The sequence below is a fragment of the Dendrobates tinctorius genome, unplaced genomic scaffold (assembly GCF_039654945.1).
Source record: "Dendrobates tinctorius isolate UK_male_01 unplaced genomic scaffold, ASM3965494v1 ptg000065l, whole genome shotgun sequence".
In the NCBI taxonomy this organism is placed as follows: domain Eukaryota; kingdom Metazoa; phylum Chordata; class Amphibia; order Anura; family Dendrobatidae; genus Dendrobates; species Dendrobates tinctorius.
This window is the reverse complement of record NW_027361733.1, coordinates 10,485,396-10,507,008: the sequence shown is the minus strand read 5'-3', so window position 1 is coordinate 10,507,008 and position 21,613 is coordinate 10,485,396. Positions and strand designations below refer to the sequence as shown.

At 40.4% G+C, this 21,613-nt stretch overlaps 1 protein-coding gene across 4 annotated transcripts in view; it reads left to right on the top strand.

The window, feature by feature from the left end:
• NFATC2 (nuclear factor of activated T cells 2) overlaps positions 1-20,230 on the top strand; it is a 168,007-nt gene extending 147,777 nt beyond the window's left edge. For 3 of the 4 annotated variants that reach the window (XM_073580614.1, XM_073580615.1, XM_073580612.1), the window contains exon 10: positions 15,563-20,230. In XM_073580614.1, the coding sequence (XP_073436715.1) occupies positions 15,563-15,618 (56 nt within the window). In that variant the 3' untranslated portion in view covers positions 15,619-20,230. Of the gene's footprint in view, positions 1-3,969; positions 4,057-15,562 lie in introns of all 4 variants that reach the window. The other variant, XM_073580613.1, reaches the window with a different exon arrangement.
• Positions 20,231-21,613: the final 1,383 nt, after the last annotated feature.

Here is a 21,613-nt window from a genome sequence, read left to right as displayed (position 1 = left end):
TCACTGTGTTTACAGTAAACCTCAGTGTCTGGTGGTTTCATATTCTTCCTCTTGATGATTTCTACAAACATAAGTAACATCTGATTACAAGACAGTAAAACTCCTCTGCACATCTCATGGCTGTGGTATGAATGTCTCTTCCCCCACCATTACCACTGTTATGAAGGACTCTATAGTCCATGCAGGACCCGGGCCAGGCATCTATTATATTGTATGCAAGTCTACTGCCCTTATAGGATTAATGACATCACCCACTCTGATACATGACATACCGGAGGATATAACTGATGCCATTGTAGTGGAGCAGTCAGTGGTTGTGTGAAGAAATCTAGAAGTATCTCAAAGGATGTTGTTCCGTCTTAGATCACGTACAATACAGCGGGGGCAAGTGTATGACAACTCCTAGCATGGTAATAATATTATATTAAAAATATAAATATATGAAAAAGGTTAAATAATGTAATTGAAACCATTCTGTGTTGGGTCAATCCTGGATATAGATGACGTCTCTCTAAAGACTCTAATGATGTTAAGCATGAGACTACTCTTGAATAAGAAATCACAGTACGTAAAGCTACCTATTCGTGATTTCACACACTGACAGAATTGAGAAGATAGAGAAATGTATTTTTCCCATCTTCTCCTCATCCGAGAAAATCGGATAACACGCTGATCAGTGTCATTAGCATAATTGACCCAATTCTATCGGATGTGAGAAAATACCAATGTCCTAGCCTAAATGTAATAAAAAGACTTACCCATACACCTATAAGTGCTTTGCACTAAATTAGAATATCATCAAAAAGTTAATTTATTTCAGTTCTTCAATACAAAAAGTGAAACTCATATATTATATAGAGTCATTACAGACAGAGTGATCTATTTCGAGTGTTTATTTCTGTTAATGTTGATGATTATGGCTTACAGCCAATGAAAACCCTAAAGTCATCATCTCAGTAAATTAAAATAATTAACAATAAACACCTGAAAAGGCTTCCTAAGTATTTAAAAAGGTCCCTTAGTCTGTTTCAGTAGGCTCCACAATCATGGGGAAGACTGCTGAAGACAGATGTCCAGAAGGCAGTCACAGACACACTCCACAAGGAGGGTAAGCCACAAAAGGTCATTGATAAAGAAGCTGGCTGTTCACTAGTGTGAAGTTTCCACAATCATAGAAAAAAGGAAAGCACTACCGCAAGTATGCACACTACACCGTCATATGTGAAAAATAATTAGACAACAGCTTTATTGGCACACAATAAACATAGTGCATGATAAAACATAATTAAAAACAGGGACCCAATTCCGGGTACCTGCCAGAGCACGGAAGAACAGACTGCATATGATAATACAAAGCAGTATAAAACATCATGCAGTAAACCTGATAAAATATGGTTTATAACTTGCGGTGGACCCAATGAGGGACTTAGCTCATGATGTTAAAAATGAGGAAAGCCATACGGGCAATAAAAATATATGGCTCACAATAAAGAATAGATATAGTACAAATCCATGCATCGAATCCTATATGCATATAACTGAAGGGCTGCTCAGGAGTCAAAATAACGCTATGATAGTAAACAATGATGTGCTAGGGCTAAGGGAAATGATCAGGCCAAGAATAAAAATATATTAGAAAACCAGCCCCAACCCAAACAATAGATGGGTTAAGTACAGCTCCCAAAAGACAGCCTCAAGCACACAAGTCATGGTAACAGCCAAGGGAGAATAGGTTTACCAAAATGAGACCATCCATGCAAGGTTGTGACAGGCAGGACGCAGAGTGGGAGCCCAGGAAGGTGGCCCCACACGTATCACCGTAACAGGTACAGCTTCGTCAGGGGCTTTCCTTTTTTCGATCATTGTATTCTTTACTACCCGTGTTGCACCTCCCTTCATTAATATGACTTATAGTGCACCCTAATTCTTACATGCATTGCCAAAGTTTCCACAATCAGTGATGGTTTGTGGAGCCATGTCATCTGCTGGTGTAGGTCCACTGTGTTTTATGAAGACCAAGGTCTGCACAGCCATCTACCAGGAAATTTTAGAGCACTTCATGCTTCCCTCGGCTTTCAAGCTTTTTGGAGATGGAAATTTCATTCTCCAGCAGGACTTGGCACCTGTCCACACTGCCAAAAGTACCAATACCTGGTTTAAAAACAACAGTATCACTGTGCTTGATTGGCCAGCAAACTCGCCTGACCTTAACCCCATAGAGAATCTATGGGGTATTGTCAAGAGGAAGATGAGAGATACCAGACCCAACAATGCCGATGAGCTGAAGGCTGCTATCAAAGCAACCTGGGCTTCCATAACACCTCAGCAGTGCCACAGGCTGATCGCCTCCATGCCACACCGCATTGATGTAGTAATTGATGCAAAAGGAGCCCTGACCAAGTATTGAGTGCATTTACTGAACATACATTTCAGTAGGACAACATTTTGGATTTTAAAATCATTTTTCAAGCTGGTGTTATAAAGTATTCTAATTTACTGAGATAATGACTTTTGGGTTTTCATTGGCTGTAAGCCGTAATCATCAACATTAACAGAAATAAACACGTGAAATAGATCACTCTGTTTGTAATGACTCTATATAATATGTGAGTTTTGCTTTTTGTGTTGAAGAACTAAAATAAATGAACTTTTTAGTGAGAAGCACCTGTATGTGTGAAATTTTAAAAACTTTTCAATATAAACTAATAAACGTTTCTTTACATAAAGTCAGAAAACGCCATTTCTATTTAGCCACATAGTTTGCCCTCTATGGTTATGTTCACATGGCGTCTATAGGATGCCACAGCAGTTGCTGAGTTTTCCCAGGAGAAGCCACTTCAGGAAAACGCAGGCTGTTTCCCTTTAGCTTCGCCATTGTTCTTGTGGCGGCTACGCAGCCAGTGGCTATGAATCTATACTGCCATTGTTCTTGCGGCGGCTACGCAGCCGATGGCTATGAATCTATACCGCCATTGTTCTTGTGGTGGATACGCAGCCGGTGGCTATGAATCTATACCGCCATTGTTCTTGTGGTGGATACGCAGCCGGTGGCTATGAATCTATACCGCCATTGTTCTTGTGGTGGATACGCAGCCGGTGGCTATGAATCTATACTGCCATTGTTCTTGCGGCGGCTACGCAGCCGGTGGCTATGACTCTATACCGCCATTGTTCTTGTGGTGGATACGCAGCCAGTGGTTATGAATCTATACCGTTAACTGTAGATAGCGGACAGCTTCCTAGCGGAAGACACACAATTCTTTTAACCGTTTCAAGGTTTCCGAACCCTAAAGCATTTAAAGAAGTGACATAAGGTGTAGTTTTTGCTTGGCTGTGCAGAATCCAAGTGGAATCCGCCTGAAAAATATGTTGTGTGCACATACCCTCAGACAGCGGTCGTCAAGCTGTCTACCCTTAGTGTTCTGCAACTCTTACATGATCTGTCGGCAAATGGCATGTAGGGAGTTGGAGTCTTACAGCATCTTGTTGACCACTGTACTACACCCACCCAGTGTCTGAGATTCTTGCAATGTGTTGAGGAAGTCTTCGACGATAATAGAGATAAATTCTACACTGTCTACATGGTTCTGCCACAAGCTGTGATGATGATGATGATGGTACTTTTGATCTATATAATGTTATTTTTTTGCACGACTGAAATGTGTTCTGAATTATTGCAGAATATATGGTTTCTGTTGGGGTTTGTGACATTTTACATGCTGGTTGGGGTTGATGAAGAGTCCAGAAAAGCATTGCCACCAGGCTTTTAAAATGACAAATACTGGTTGGTTGCCACTGTCAACATTTGTATACATCTTTGGACTCATAAACTTCCCCAGGTACCATGGAAAAAGCATTATCTGGTCCTCAGAAACAAAAAAAAAAGTTGTAGTTTTAGCATTTTTTTTCTTTTCTCCTTTCTTTGTATCTATTTGAAACTCAAAATTGCTTTTTGCAAATCTTTTTCAGAACTGATAGATACAAACCTTAGCTGGATACAAAACATTATATGAGGCCGAGGTCAGTGGTCTTTGAGGCGAGAATTGAAAGTAAAAGGTAACTCCTCACTTTACTCCCTTTTCCTGGCAGTTTCTTACATTTCTGATCCTTTCAATTAGTAGAACTTTGTTTTTCTGTTTCGCTGTAAATTTCACTGAGAGATTGCTCAGAAGTAGCGGTTCAGGTTTCTGTACTGCTTTCCTGAGCTGTGAGACACCTTCATACTGTGGGAGGATTATGGCTGATTTATAATTTGGGGTAATCTATAGATTCAGGATTCTTAGAAATATGGCGACAGCTGTGAAATCCTTAATAGAGAAGCTCATTTGCATTTAATTGTATAGTTTTAGGATCTTTATCCTTTGTAGTTCATCTTTAGAAGTTGTGATTGTGCATGGATTGTATGGGGTCAACCTATGACATCACTGATCCGCCCAGAGGTGCTTTTGATGATGTCACTAGATCTTCATGAATTGATGCATGTTTCATCTAGTGCTACAATCGTGTTTGGTAGATATGTTATGTAGATTATTTTAACATTCTATTATTTATAATTGGTCATCTAACCATCTAAGAAGATTGTATGAAGGTAGGCTGTCTATTAAAGGGTTTCTTCCATTTTGTAACATTTTCTAATATCACCAGAATATGTGATGACATTTTCCCTGGTGGAGGTTCAGCCTCTTCGTGTCCCAATCAATGATTTAAAAGAGCAAAGAGGTCATGATCCCTTTTGCTCATTCTCTTTACAGTGTCACTCCTGGCCATCCATTGTGCCGGGCAGTGATGTAACTAGAGTCCAATGGGCCCTGATGCAATACTTGGACTTGGGCCCCTACTTGCATGTTCATCCAATGTATGAGCCCTTGTAGCATTCTTAATCCTGTGAAGACATACTTGTTCCCTACTCCCATGTAACAGTGTCCCCCATCCTATAATAGTGTCCCCGATCCTGGCTGATTCCTATAATTATGTCCACCATCCTGTGCTCCTTTCCTGTGATAATGTCAACCATCCTGGGCCCCTTGCAGGTAAAATGTCCTCCTGGGCCTTTTCCTGGTCATAAGTGACACAGTCATTCTGGGCCCCTTCCAGTAATATTGTCCCCCATTCCAGTATAATATCTCCATCCTGGGCCCCTACCTGGTATAATGTCCCCCATCCTGAGCCCTTTCCAGTAATATATTTCCTTCATTCTGGTATAATGACTCCATCCTGGGTCCCTTACAGTAATATATGTCCCTCATTTTGGTATAATGTCCCCCATCCTGAGCCCTTTCCAGTAATATATGTCCCCATCCTGGTATAATGCCGATCAGCCTGGGCCCTTTCCAGTAATATATGTCCCTCATTCTGGTATAATGCCCCCCATCCTGAGCCTTTTCAGTAATATATGTCCCCATCCTGGTATAATGCCCCTCTTCCTGAACCCTTTCTAGAAATATATGTCCCCATCCTGGTATATTGACCCCCATCCTGAACCCTTTCCAAAAATATATGTCCCCCATCCTAGTATAATGCCCCCCATCCTGAGCCCTTTCCAGTAATATATGTCCCCCATCCTAGTATAATGCCCCCCATCCTGAGCCCTTTCCAGTAATATATGTCCCCCATCCTGGTATAATGCTTCCCATCCTGGGCCCCTTCCAGTAATATATGTCCCTCATTCTGGTATAATGCCCCCCAGCGTGTTCTCCTTCCAGTAATATATGTCCTCCATCCTGCTATAATGCCTCCCATCCTGTTCCCCTTCCCATAATATATGTCCCTCATCCTGGTATAATGCCCTCCATCCTGAGCCCTTTCCAGTAATAAATGTCCCCCATCCTGGTATAATGCCCTCCATCCTGAGCCCTTTCCAGTAATAAATGTCCCCCATCCTGGTATAATGCCCCCCATCCTGGGCCCCTTCCAGTAATATATGTCCCCCATCCTGGTATAATGCCCCCCATCCTGGGCCCCTTCCAATAATATATGTCCCTCATCCTGGTATAATGTTCCCCATATAAGGCTTCCTCCAGTAGTAATGTCCCTGTTCTGCAGCTCTTCTGCAAAAAATGTAAAAAGACTCACACGATTATTTTTACATCCCCCCCGCTCCCACAATGTGAGGTATCCTCTTCTGTAGCCCGTGCAGAAGCCGGTAGCTGACTTCTGCATGCAAGCGACGGGCAGCGCATGACGTCAGGGACTTGCACGGCAACATCAGCTGCTGGCTTCTGATGGGCCGGCAGGATATATTGCAGTGCAGGGAGCCGGCGAGTCTCTGCACTGCAATATATTTCAGCTGAATGTGCGTCCTTTACACTATGAATAAATTATTACTGTTATGGATTAAGTAAATAAAAATCTGATATCTCTGGACACCTAGCAGCCTATCCTCTACGAGTAGATAATTAAATGAGCGAGGAGTCAGCCAGTCTACATGGAGACCAAATGTTCTCTGTGTTTCATCATTAGCATAGAGATGTTAATATATGCACGGAAGATAATTATAGACTGGTGGTCTCCAGCCCATACCGGGGGACATCACATGGCATACTAGAAATACAATATTTCAATGCCATAGTACAGTATAATAATTTGAAAAACAATCCAGGAATATATCTAGAATCAGGGATCATGATCGCTTCTGTGGTGCCAAGTGCCAGGATTTTTGGCCTTGGGAAACGACAAAAATGTAACATCAACATGAATTTTGGGTGCATCATACTCATGTTTGGTGTGCCTAGGATAGTGAAAGTATGCTCAGAAATATGATGCTCATATTCCCACTAGAGACTATGCTTTAATGTTGTGCATCTGTGCAGACATTACTAGGGATATATAAAAATTGATGCAACAGTGGAGTTGTCCATAACATCAGGTTGTGGCTTCCATTTTTCAAAAGATCTATATAAATGAAATGTGGGATCCCATTGGCCTGGTATGAACAACTATTGCACTTTTGCCTTGCATATACATTTCTCCCATTGTGTTAGGAGTTTATATTGATGTAGAGTGGCACAGAGCCCCAAAAAGTCTATAATATATACTAATGCACCATCATGCAGATTAACAATGTGGCACCTTTGTTGTCCATCCTTTCTATATATCGTCATCTGTATGGTGACCCCAACCTCTGGTCCTCAGCTCTGCTTGGATGTTGCCACCTCTCTGTCACTTCTAGCATTTCCAACATTTCCATTCCTGAACAATCGCCCTTTTCCCACGGCCAAGATTCTGTCAGTCCGGACTGTCGGAACGCCCTGTGGATCATTGATTAACCGCTCCTGATTCATTTTCTAGCTCTCACGGTTCCTGAATTAATTTGAGCTATAAAACTGTGACATGAGTGCTCTGTACAATGTATTTCTCACCTCCAGCCCTGCGCTAATCACAATATCACCACCCAGCATGCTCTTGTAAAGAACATCTCCTTTTGTGTAGCCCGCAGGTACTCCACTATTCAATGACTAAAGCTTTGGCAGCACCTGTGGCTGGCACAGAAACCAGACCTTCTCCAAACAGAGGCCCATTCATGGACAGCGGGGACTGTAATATAGATTTTTACAGCTCCTAGTTGAAAGTGGCCTAAATATCTTTTCTTTTTCTGACAGATTTTGTAGGTGGAAGTGTCAGGAAATTAATTCCATCAGGGGCATTTAAACCTTATGGACAAGCACATAAAAGCAGCCAAATTAGGCAGAATTCTTCACTCAGCTGCAATAATCACAGTCCAGGCTTTGAGTTCTTGCAAGAAGAATCATTAACTATTGTTATTCTGATCATTCATAACTAGAGATCAACGAGCCTGAACTTAAAAGTCCAGGATTCATACTGGACAGTTAATGGGGATCGGGTTCTGATTCAAGTTCAGGTACAGTTCTGGTACCCAAACCAAACTTTGGAATAAAGTTCAGGTCGGGTAACACAACCTGTACTGTCCGCTCAACGCTACGCTTAACTCAAAAGCCTTAACAGTGCTTAAAAATAAGCAATATATTCTGTTTTTCCCCATACTGGCATATATGTGGATTTGAAGGCATATATTGAACTTCCTGCATCTAAAGTTCAGTTCTGTTGATCTGAATTGGGTCGTTTCTGCATCCATCATATGGATTTCCATAAGCCCCATTTCGAAGAATAGACTGGTTGCAGAAAATTCTGAAACAAATGTACTACATGTGGCTATATAACTAATAAGGTGATTGCCAAAGAAATGACTGAAGAAATAATCTATGTCCAAAATGCTGATATTACAAAGAAAACCAACCGAAGCTGCTATTGACTAGAGATTTGGCCAATTTAGACCATTTTCTGATGACTGTTGGCAGTTTGAATGCTCCAAAAGTGACCAACAGCCAAAAATCATAGGCAGATTCCCACTGAAAAGTTGACTTGTAGGATATTTTTCAGCTATTGCCAACACTTGACCAAGCCAAATGAATTAAATCCACAATTGGTCACAAAGCAAAGTAGAGCTCGAACTGCAAATTATCTTCGATTTTACTTTGCAAATAGCTTAGTATGCACAGACCAGTCGGTAATTGCAGTGCGCCATTGTATGCTATCATGTTACATGATGTAATGTGTGAAGGCTGGTTTATTCGCCCATGACATTGGATTTCAAAAAAATCTGTTGTTGTCAAAAATGACAACTATGGCAGAGAATATGTAGGTGGGTCTTATGTATGGAAAAGAGAATTGAGTTATTTCTTTAAATGTAAGGGGTAGCGTTGCTTATTGTGGAGAGAGCCAAGTCGGCATAAGGAGACTTATAATCTATGCAATGCTCCTCTAGAGAGAGGAATAGGACAGGAATTCTAGTGCCATCATTTAAGGATAGCAATCCTAAAATCAATATCGACCATTTATTGAGCTTGCCACATGACGTTGGATGGGATGCCAAATCAGACACTCAACACTTGTTTAGGGGTGTTTTCCTCTCATCAGTGCAAAGCTAGATGTCTGATTTGGCTGGATTGCTACATTAATTAGGTAATACTGTCATTTCAGTATTCTTCTAATTTACATATTTAAATTCCCCAATGAGCATGCATGGCCTCTAGGTCTCCTTATGCTGACTTGGCACTCTCCACAAGGAGAAACATTACACCATCATTACCTATCAGAGGTTTGTCAGCCAGCCAAGTCAAGTCTCTGCTTGGCACTGATGAGGGGCAAACTATACGAAACATGTGTCTTCAAATGATTTGGCTTTTTATCCTAAGTCATCCGGCAAGACTCGTTAAAGGGTTGATACTGACTTTTAGGATTACTACTTCCAATAGGTGGTTCTAAATTTCCTGTCGTTTAGACAAATCTTTATAGCAAAATCTAAATTAATAGTGAAGATGACTGCCAAAAGTTTATGCAGATGTCTTGGCAGCTCACACATGATCTGTCTTTATCAATTATATAAGCTAATCTAGCGTTATGGAAGACACTTGATGTACACCACGGGTGAAATATGAAGTGAGAGGACGTGAGTCAGTATTATGCTCAGCTATCACATAACCTACTCATTCTAACTTTCACATCTAACTTCCTGGCTACAGAAATACTCACATTCTGTATACATAGACCTGACATTCTGACACAAGGAGCCAATCACGCCACCTTTGCTGATATTGAGTATTAGTTATAATTATTGAAGAAAAGCAGCAAAAGTTTCCATTACTGGCCAATATCTGCCTATGTAACACTCACATACAGGTTCTCACACCGTGTAAGATCTTAGTTTTCTAGGAGCAATCCTGATTTTGACCAAAGGCTGAAAAATGTATAAAATGCATGTAAAATCTGTGATGCTAATACACATTATATCTTGTCAGATTTATGACCTGCCGCCTAAAACAGATTTTTTTTTTGTTTATGCTAACTTTATCTTTTAGAATTATTGTTTTTTTTTTTAAGTTGAATGCCATTGTAACAAATGATTAGAAAAGAAATAAACAGAAAAGTCAGAATGGATTCTCAACTAAAACACATTGGGGCTATTTATTAAAACTGGTGTAGCACCAAATTCATTAAGAAGCGCAGGCCATTGAATTAATTCAGCGCATCTTTTGAGTGGTATATACCGAGCCAGAAATGCTACTCCAGTCAATGGAGTAGCATTTCAGCCATACAAAACACCACATCCTTTGCATAATTGAACCAGCAGGAGCAGCCATGCTCCTCTCCACCCGGCTTCTCCCCACTTTAGCCCATTTCTGCTGAGCTGATTCCAACTGACGTGAAAACTCCAAAAGTCAGAATATTTTTGGGCAACTCCGCATTGCGCAAAACTTTTGCTACTTTTCAAAGGTTTTATGCCACTTTTCGGGGGATAAAAGCTTTGAGGAATTGTCCCTGAAGTCTGTTAATCACTATAATGAAAATCTCTGCAATTTTCCAAGTGTCATGTGTATAATGCGGTAATAAATCAGCACAGATATAAAAATGGAGAACATAGCGCTTGACTGTAAAAGGGTCCAGATTTTGATTGTATTTCTATAGGAACAGTTATTGATTTTGACTTTTACCATCAATACCATATTTGCACACTGAGCAAGATCTCCAAAATCCTCTTTAAAAACTTATAAATTTTGCATAGTGGCCATGTGCATACAACAGTATTTCAAGGAGTTTTTGAGGAGCAGAAACTGTATAGAAACTCTCCAAATCCTTCTAAAAAATGCAAAACTCTTTAAAAAAATAAAGTTACTGCTTAGTTTCCGCTCAAAAAAAAACAGAGAAAAGACTCAATGTGCACATATCGATAAATTTGGTTCCCAAATCAAAATCTCTTGCCCACCGAAAGAGAGATGTTCAAGACATGACCAACAAAGGGATGAAAGACTCTATATTAACTGGGTAATGTTTTTAAATTGGCAACTTTCGCTATGTAATCCAAGAGTAGCATGATGTAAGGGTAGAGAGCCTGACTCCATGGATGTGTCACCTACTGATCTGTGTTTTACGGTTTCAATAAAAATCTGTGTTTTAGCAGCAGGAGGTTATCACTACAAGACTATCTGTATTGTGTCTCCTGGTCAAATGTCAAATGTTATACAGAGCTCAGCAGTCCAAGCTTTGCTAGATCTACAGCAGAGAAAGCTGTGATTCTATCACAACTGCTGCATCCAATAAACTAAGTAATACATAACATAGTAACATAGTTTTGAAGGCTGAAGGAAGACCTTATGTCCATCTAGTTCAGCCTATTTTTAGTGCAGCTGATCTGCATTGTTGATCCTGGGGAAGGCAAAAAACCCACAGAGTAGAAGCCAATTTTCTCCATAGGGAAAAAAATTCCTTCCCCTAAGCTGGGTCAACCATCTACCTATAATATTCTGTTATTCGTAACCTTCTATACTGTTACTCACAAGAAAAGCATCCATTCCTTTCTTAAATTCATTCAGTGAGTTGGCCATCACCACTTCCTCAGGAAGAGAATTCCAGAGCCTCACTGCTCTTACCGTGAAGAACCCTCTTCTATGCTGGTGCAGAAATTGTCTTTCCTCCAAACGAAGAGAATGCCCCCTTGTTCTTGTCACAGTCCTTGGTACAAACAGTTCATTGGAGAGATCTCTGTATTGCCCTCTGATATACTTGTACATATACAGTATATTAGGTCTCCCCTAAGTCTTCTCTTTTCTAGAGTAAATAGACCTAATTTTGATAACCTTTCTGGGTATTGTAGTGAACCAACTCCATTCATCATTTTAGTAGCCCGCCTTTGAACCCTTTCAAGTTCAGTAATGTCTTTCTTGAGCACCGGCGTCCAAAATTGCACACAATGCTCCAAGTGTGGTCTGACGAGTGATTTGTACAGAGGGAGAATTATGTTTTCATCTTGTGTCCCCAGACCTCTTCTAATGCATCCCATGACCATATTTGCTTTGGTGGCAGCTGCCTGACACTGGGCACTCCAGTTTAGCTTCTTATTGACTAAGAAGCCTAAGTCTTTTTCCATGTCTGATTTCCCCAGCAGTTTCCCATTTAGTAAGTAATTGTAGCATCTGTTTCTCCTTCCCATGTGCATAACCTTACATTTGTCTGTGTTAAACCTCATTTGCCATTTTTCAGCCCAATTCTCCAATTTACTCGAATCTGTCTGTAGTTGCAAACTATCCTCCTTTGTGTTAACTACCTTACATAGTTTTGTATCATCTGCAAATACTGATATTTTACTGTGTAAGCCATCCACTAGATCATTAATAAATATATTAAATAGTAGGGGGCCCAATACAGAACCCTGTGGTACCCCACTAGTAACCCTGGCCCAATCTGAGTATGCACCATTAATAACCACTCTTTGTTTTCTATCACTAAGCCAGCTGCCTACCCATCTGCACACATTTTCCCCTAGCCCAAGCTTTCTCATCTTACTTACCAATCTTTTATGTGGGGCAGTGTCAAATGCTTTAGAGAAGTCGAGATAAATGACATCCAATGATTCTCCTTGGTCCATTTGAGAGCTTACATCCTCATAGAAGCTGATCAGGTTAGTTTGACAGGAGCGATCCTTCATAAATCCATGTTGATATGGAGTTAAACATTTATTAACATTGAGATATTCCATAATGGTATCCCTTAGAAACCCTTCAAAAATTTTACCCACAACAGATGTTAAGCTTACCGGCCTAGAGTTTCCAGGTTGCCTTTTACACCCCTTTTTGAATATTGGTACCACATTTGCTTGCCGCCAATCAAAAGGAACAGACCCTGTTTCTATAGAGTCTTTAAATATAAGGAATAGAGGCCTGTCTATCACATTACTTAACTCCCTTAATACCCGAGGGTGAATGCCATCAGGGCCTGGTGATTTGTCAATTTTAATCTTGCATCGCTGTAATCAGGGTCTGTGTCCCTATATCATGCTGCTAGATCATGCTGCCAGTTGGAAGAATGTCTCAAGTGGGGTACCACAGGGCTCTGTCCTGGGTCCTGTATTGTTCAACATCTTTATCAATGATTTAGATGAAGAAATTGAGGGTAAACTGATTAGATTTGCTGATGACACAAAGCTAGGAGGGATAGCTAATACTAGAGAAGAGAGAGAGAGGATTCAAAAAGATATAAATAAACTGGAGAAGTGGGCAGCAACTAACAGAATGGTTTTTAACAGGGAAAAATGCAAAGTACTACATCTGGGCAATAAAAATGAAAAAGCATATACAGAATGGGAGGAATAGGCCTAAGCAACAGCACATGTGAAAAAGACTTGGGTATACTAATAGATCACAGACTGAATATGAGTCAACAGTGTGATGCAGCAGCAAAAAAAGGCAAATGCAATTCTAGGATGTATTAACAGAAGCATACAGTCTAGATCATGTGAAGTCATTATTTCCCTCTACTCCTCTTTGGTCAGACCTCATCTGGAATATTGTGTCCAGTTTTGGGCACCACATTTTAAAAAAGACATCAACAAACTGGAGCAAGTTCAGAAAAGAGCAACCAGAATGGTGACCAGTCTGCAAACCCTGTCTTATGAGGAAAGGTTGCAGGATTTGGGAATGTTTAGTTTGCAAAAGAGAAGACTGAGAGGAGGCTTAATAGCTGTGTACAAATATCTAAAGGGCTGTCACATTGTAGAAGGATCAACTTTATTCTCATTTGCACAAGGAAAGACTAGAAGCAATGGGATGAAACTGAATGGGAGGAGACACAGATTAGATAATAGAAAAAACTTTTTGACAGTTAGAGTGATCAATGAGTGGAACAAGCTGCCACGAGAAGTGGTGAGTTCTCCTTAAATGGAAGTCTTCAAACAGAGGCTGGACAGACATCTGACTGGGAGGATTTAGCGAATCCTGCTTTGAGCAGGGGGTTGGACCAGATGGCCCAGGAGGTCCCTTCCAACTCTACGATTCTATGATTCTATGATTACATAGCAAAAACCTGAGAGAGCTGTTCAAATTTGCATTTTACATTTCCATTTGATTTGCTGTGTCATAATAACTATGAAAATTATGGCCATGCCATATCCATTTCATAATGGGCACCAATGGTGTCTGGCAAACTCTATTAACTTTAGAGGTCAGTCAGATTTGTCCAGCATATAACTAGCCAAAAATTGAGCACCACGCTGTGCTATATTGTCCTATATTTTTCTCAGGATCTGTGACAACATTTCTGAAACATGATGACTCCAACGCACATGTGAAAATAGTGGTTACAGCGGGATAAATAAGCATTTAACAAGTCACCAATTTTCTAAGTAAATATATTTCTAAAGGTGCTATTGACATTAAATTTTCACCAGATGTCGGTAAGAATACATCCAATGTATACAAGCAAAGGAATTAAACCGTAGATGTCCATAAATTAAGTTATGTGTAATAATGAGAAATTATACAAGGTAAAAGTATTGAACTCTCTTACTGAAATGTATTCAATGTTTTGTATAAACCTTTGTTGATGATGACATCAAAACACCTCCTGTATGGAGAAACTAGTTGCATGCATTGCTCAGGTGTTATTTAAGTTCATTCTTCCACACAAACACTCTTCAAATCCTGAACGCCCCATGGGCTCTTTCTATGAACTTTAGTCTCATCTGACCGGACTATATTCTCCCAGTATATCACAGGCTTGTCTAAATGTTGTTGAGAAAACTGTAAACATGCTTGAACACGCTTTATGCTCAGCAATGGAGTCTTGTGTGGTGAGCATGCATACAGGCCATGGAGGTTGAACTGTATTACTTATTGTTTTCTTTGAAACAATTATACCTGCCTATTTGAAGTCTTTCTGTAGCTCTCTACAGGTGGTTCTTGGCTCTTCAATAAGTCTTCTGATAATTCTTTTCACTCCTCTATCTGAAATCTTCCGGTGAGCACGTTGTCGTGGCTGGTTTATGGTGAAATTATGTTCTTTCCACTTCCAGATTATGTCCAAAATAGTGCTCACTGGAACTTTCAGTGGTTTAGAAATTCTTCTGTAATCAATGCCATCAGTATGGCATTGGTTACAGAAAAAAATAAGGTTGCAATGGTTTTGAGACAGCTCACCGGTTTTACTCATCATTAGATGTTTCTTTTGTGGCACGTTGGTAATGAGACAGTTTTTAATGGCCATCAGTTTAACCACCTGATATTATTTTTCACTAAGTGGCAAGATTGCTTTCTAATTACTGATAGATTTATGGACATCTATGGACATCTATGGTTTGATTTCTTTGCCTGTGTGGATTGGATGGATTGTTACCGACATTTGGTGAGCATGTCATGTTAATAGCACCTTGAGAAATATATTTACTTGGTGAATTGGTGAATTGGAAAATCAGTGATGTGCTCAATACTTCTTTCACCCTCTGTATATTTCACTAGAAAATAAAAAAGCTGTAAAATTATCGGAGGATGGGAATATGAGTGCCAATAATCTGAATTTCTACATCCTGACCTCCAGAATATAGTATAATATGTCTGAAGGAATTTGTCATTGTATAGGACATAAAAATGTGACAGGGACGGAAACAATTTTTTTTAATTTGAATGCCCCCCTCCGCAGCCGTTTCCTTGCTGACTGTGAATCTGTGAATATTTACTTTGTCTAGAATAATTTTCTTTATATTCTCTTTTCCCTACAGTTAATGAAATTATCAGGAAGGAGTTTTCTGTGCTGCCTGCTCAAAATCAAACATAGAAGAGCGACGCTGCCAGGGCCTCTCTTACTGGACGTTTCCTTCCCCGACCTCCGCGATCCTCCCGCCTTATACAGCCCACCTTCTGTTTCCTCTACGTACACTGCAAACTGCCGACTCCAGCACCACAAACAATAATCTGGCATCGGACTCTGCCGCGCTCCTGTAAACATCAAAGCCGTAAGACTCATTGTCCTGTCACAAGAAGAATATCCTAGGTCCTATGACCGGGATAGGGGCCAATCTATAGGACTGTGAGACATGAAGGATGATCTGCAAGATCTGAGCAGAACAATTAAAGTGACAACACTTAGAAAATCAAATGAGTCTCAAGGCGGATGCGTCCGTGACTGAAGTGGTGGAATTAAGGGAACGGCGCCCATGATAATTCAAAGGACATAGAAAAGGTCATGTTCACATCTGCATCGGAGGCTCTGTATGCAGTGTCATCTGTCATTGTGTTATAAATGGAAACCTCGGCGCAGATGTGAATTGAGTCTAAGGGTTTGTTTACAACCGCTGATCGGCAATTTATTTTTCTCGGCAGCTCTGTGTGCTGTCAAGATTAATGATCTTCTGTCCAGCACAAAATATCATTTCACCTTACGAACAAGAGTTTTGCTTATCAGCTGATCAGCAACCCGTTTAGACTACAAGATTATCATGAATTGAGTGTTCCTACGAATGCTTCTTAGAAACCTATGTCCCATACAAGCCAACACACTGCGAAAAGGGCTACCTGAACTTCATTCTTCCAGCATGCCTTACTGTAGGGGAGCTACACTGTGCTGTACAATATGCTTTTATTACATTATTATTGTTTTTGGAAGGACGATGGAAATATGCACTGCCTTAAACAACGTCCCCAGTCTCCTCATTGCTGTCGCCTTCATTTTCTTCCACAGACGCTTCTGTGCCTCCTCCCCACAGTCTTATCACAATCTAGACAACGCATAAGTAAAAAATGAGATTATTATATTTTATCTAAGATAGATATGATATATATACATTTATATTGTTTTTTTGTATAGAGGATTTGCGCCATTTTAAGCAGGGATCCCGTAAAAGCCTGAGCAGGCAGTTGCCCTAGAATGACTCCCCGCTCCTGCCTCTTATATGAACAGTCCCTGCTTACTCCTCCCCAAAACCTCTAGACTGATCCCTGCTTTAAATTGTAGAGTAGAGACCTCCCGACAGCAACTGTAAATACTGAATGCAAAGTATGTTATTTATTGTGTCTAATCAAACGTTTAGAACGAGGAATTTAACTAATTTGCTTGTTTTATAGTTATATATAAGAGCCGCCTTTGTATATTTCTGTGGTATATAATGCTTTAAAAAAAGAAAATCTTTATCCGAAGTGTCCCAAGGACCATATATCAGTAAAGCAAAGATTATCCCATCAGATAACTCTATAGTTGTGCAAGGGAACGTTCATGCCGCAGTAATTTACCAGATGTTACTTCAACGGCGCTTGGCATGCCGTAGTTTGAAGCTGCACATTTGTGGATTTTTTCCTTCACTGATTTTTTTTTTCTGCACGTTTGCTTTGCTCCCTGATCACAGTAAAATCCTCATGAATTTGCTGTAGTTTGGGCTACCTTTCTATTTTTTTTGCAGATTGCATATTTATGCTGCTTCAGGGGCTCAAAGTGTGACTTGGCACAATGAGGATCCAGTCAGACGTAAAACTGGAATTGGGCCCCATTCACACAGCATAGCTGCACAAACAGACCCTAGATGGCGGCACACCGTTTCTGAGTCTGTATTATGGAGCCGTAAGCACTCTGTGTGTCACCATATTGTCCCTTAGAAGCAAAGCCTCTAGGGGATGATACTTGGGCATTCACTGGCAAAGTCTTGCTTCTCACTTTTGGGCATACCGAGACTGCAGATGGTTTTTTACCCATATATTCATATATGCGGGTCAAATTTCCAGCATATGAACAAGTTAAATCATCCCTTGAGAGGACAGAAAAATTAATTCATCATTTGTGTCTTTTGACTCACTTTAATTTTTTTTGCAATGTTTCGGTGCATTTATCAAAATTTTGCAAAAATTGAGCAAAAATTTCTTCTGTATATAAAATCATTCCAGGTCTGGGGGGGGGGGGGACTTTTTTGAAGTGAGTTTTCAAAAAAGTAAAATAAAAAAGTTACAATTTTTTAAAAAAACAGGCAAAAACACCTGGACACTCCAAACCCTACCCATAATGGCAAGTGACTTTGAGAAAGGCGCAAATTGAAAACCGGTGAAATATACTTAATACTATAGAAAAAAGAACAAATGTAAAAGAATCGAACCCAAAATTTCCAAAAACTGTAATGTGACAATTCTAGTTTTTCTTTGTCCAGTATTCCAGAATCAATTTGAGCAAATGAAATTGCATAGCATAGCATATAAATAAATGCATAGCAAGCCATAAACCAAAGAGCATGGGTCAAAGGAGTAATCCAAGGGAATCCAAAGAGAAGATGATCATCGAGGATCGGGCGTTTGTTCTCACTGTTCTGAGAACCTCTCCTCCCAGTACTTGCTCAGTAACAGATTCAGGGATGTTCCCCATAGTAACTGATGCCTTTATTTACCGATCTGCCCAAAAAGGAATCTGTCAGCGGGTTTATACTATGTAATCTAACAGCAGCTGCTCTGGATTAAACACTCTCGTCTTGGAGAAAGAAAGAGGCGTGTGGTTGCTCCTCAGCTTTCGGGATGGCTGCTGTCAGTGCCTCTGCATAATGCTGTCAGCGAAGCAGCCTTAATGTGTTTTCCTAATGCGAGAGATGTACATGCGTTGCCTGGACAGCGGCCATATTTGCACATGAGGAAATTCTGTTCTTCCTCAACAATGTGAATGTTTTTACCACAGTGCCTTCCTGTCATTGTACCAAAGAATCTCATATCACATTGTCTGACGGCTGCGCAGGTTCCGATGGATTTTCCATGAGCGTAATATAGCATCAGATGAGTGGCTAAGGAATGTAAGCAGCTCTGGGTGTAGTGTTTTAGGCCGGATCCATCAATCCTCCAAAAGGGCATTAGTCTGAGATTAGCCTATAACCTTCTTAGGTCTCATTCAGACATCCATGATGCCTGTATCTGTGGTATCTGATTTTTTCACAGATACAACGCTTACCCATCATAATCTATGGTGCTGTGCACATGTCCGTGCCTCTCCGGCAAGAGCCAATGCAAGTCTATGAAAAACATGTACAGCACATGGATGGCATCGGTGTTCCAACAGTGTGCCATCCGTGTGCCGTAACTGGTTAACATTGCAAAGTATAGGAGAAAATTTATCCATACCGAAAAACACTGATGACCACACTGATGGTAAAAAAAGGATGCACGGATGCACAGCACTGATGACACCGGAACTATTAAACACAGACAGGTGAATAAGGAATTAATCTCAACAGTATAATCCTAATATCTACCACTGTAATGCTAAATTCACACAAGTGCATAAAAAAAATCGTATCCAGAAAAAAAAGATAATCTTTCATCCATTTTCCATTCCGTTTTTATACATCAGCAGTAATTAAAATATACCAGATCAAAAACTGTCTCCTATGTTGAAGAATTGCAACATATCAATAAAAATCTGGGAAGAGATCTGATTTTTTTTTTTTTTTGTTGCTCACAAAGACAACTTGAATAGGTGAGTCGCTTCCGAAAAGTGCAGAAGACTAGAGCATGCTGTTTTTTTTTCGGTCTTAGTGCTATCGTTTTTTTTCACAGACAGAACACTGTTGTTTGAATGCAACCTTAGCTACAGAGATTTCCAGCCTAAGGAAAGAGTCACGCGGCCATATACTCTAATGAGGATCACACCGCAATGCTCGGACTGGCCGATGGCTCTCTCAACTGATTTCTATGTGGCTGTCATGCTCGGGTTGGGAGAACCAATGGCAAGTCCAAGCATTGTGTTGTGATCCTCGTCCAAGTTATATGGCTGTCTGACCCTCCCCTTATAATCAGTGTGTAGGGCCTCTGTTAGCCAATAATTTACCAGTCCTTTAAAATGACCTATCTAACAAACGTCTCACTCAGCTTGTTCCCATCCTAACTCAGCTTTATCATTGATAACTGCCTGCGCTGTCCATAATAATCAGGTATAATTGTTATATTTTGTCATCACAGTACCAAGTTCTGCACAAAAATCTGCTCCATCTGTATGTCAGCTTTCTTTGGACTGTAAACTCTTTGGAGCAGTTTTGCCGACAGGGTAAAGTTCTCGAGAAAGTTCTTGAGGGCCCTCATCAGGAATTATTGCTATTCTCACCACACATTGTAAATAGTTGTATGTAGAAGAAGATGGAGACAGAGGCCATGGATTATGTGACTTGTAGTCCTCCCCAGTGTTATCGAGTTGTCTCATTGTCTAATCATGTACTGGACCAAAGATCCATGATCGCTCCAGCTTCCTTGTGGCGACAGATACAATTTGCACTTTTATAAATACAGCTCATTTTGCTCATCACTTTGTACAATATCTCATTATAACAGTGTACGCAGCTCTCCTGCCGCGCCGTACAGCTTGGAAATGTTCTCAGATGTTAACACAGCATGTTTTTTTTACATAAATACATTTTATATTCAGTATATCATAACCTGTCTCTGTGTGATTATTGATCGAAGGGGACTGTAGTATTGGGGCCAAGCCTAACACACTTCTGTAAAGTTTTTTTTTTTACACACAGGAATTATTCATACAAATATTTGGTTGATGCCCTGCAATCAAATGACAAACGGAAAAATGCTAGTTTATTGGCTTGAATATTTCATGTGGGCAATTTGTCTGCTCATGTAAAAGGACCCAAAGAAAGGTAATGCAGATCCACGACCGATGCCCTGCAGGTCTCGCCAGCAGAATACAGGAGCCTGTTCTAGCAGCCTGTACTCTGAGCATCACGTGAGAACATGTATGCTATGCCAACCTCAAGTTACCTGTTAGTGATAAGCGCATGTGTTTGGATAAGTCATTGTCTGTGCATGCTCGGGTGCTAACCGAGTGACTTCGGAGTGCTTGAAAATATGTTAGTCCCCGCGACTGCATGTCTCATAGCTGTTCGACAGCAGCAACCCATGCAGGGATGGCCTAACAAACAAGTAATCCCTGCATGTGTTGTGGCTTGCTAACAGCCATGAGACATGCAGTCTCGGGGACTCGAACATATTTTTCGAGCATGCCAAAAACACTCGGGTAGCACATGAGCATGCTTGGATAACACCTTATCCAAGCACGTTTGTCATCACTATTCCCTGTATAAAAATCTACTCAGCTACAATCAGATATTATCGCTTGATATATACAGATTCAAATCACCCCAATGTACATTCAGCTATTTTATCTACATACAGTACGTAGCGCCATCATATACCTTAGCTCTTTAAATACATCCTCATCACTGTCTAGGAGCGTTGAAGCAACTTTCACTTTTTCTTTTTTGTTGTGCAGCGGGTATAAACACAAGTGGCCGATAATCTTTGTCATGAACACCACCCGCTCGCAATAAGCTATCAATGATCTAGGCGCACCCCACAGCCAGTTCACACATCCACACAAGATGTCTTGCTGCCACCAATTGCCGATTTGCTAGGCCAGAAGAATGCCTGCCCTGGGTGACTAGAATACACAATCCAGCATTTCCAAGCTCCAGGTAGATACTCTTTTTGCACTCTGGGATACACAAGTTATCACATCCAGGATATACTTTACCTCTTCGAGGTTGTGGGTACATTTAGAGTCATCAAGGGACAAATTTATTCAATTTTAGACTTAATATGCGAAAAAAAGTACAGTGCTTGAAAAAATGACTACAAGACGAAATAACAAAAAGATATACGTAAAAGCAAAAACAGCATGAAATAAAAGGGATAAATACAGAAACGTCTTACGAATTGGATCTCTGAGCAATTCGGGAAGAAGAGATCATGGCAGAAATTTGTAAAGATTTACAATTCACATTGTCTCTCCTGGATCATAAAATGAG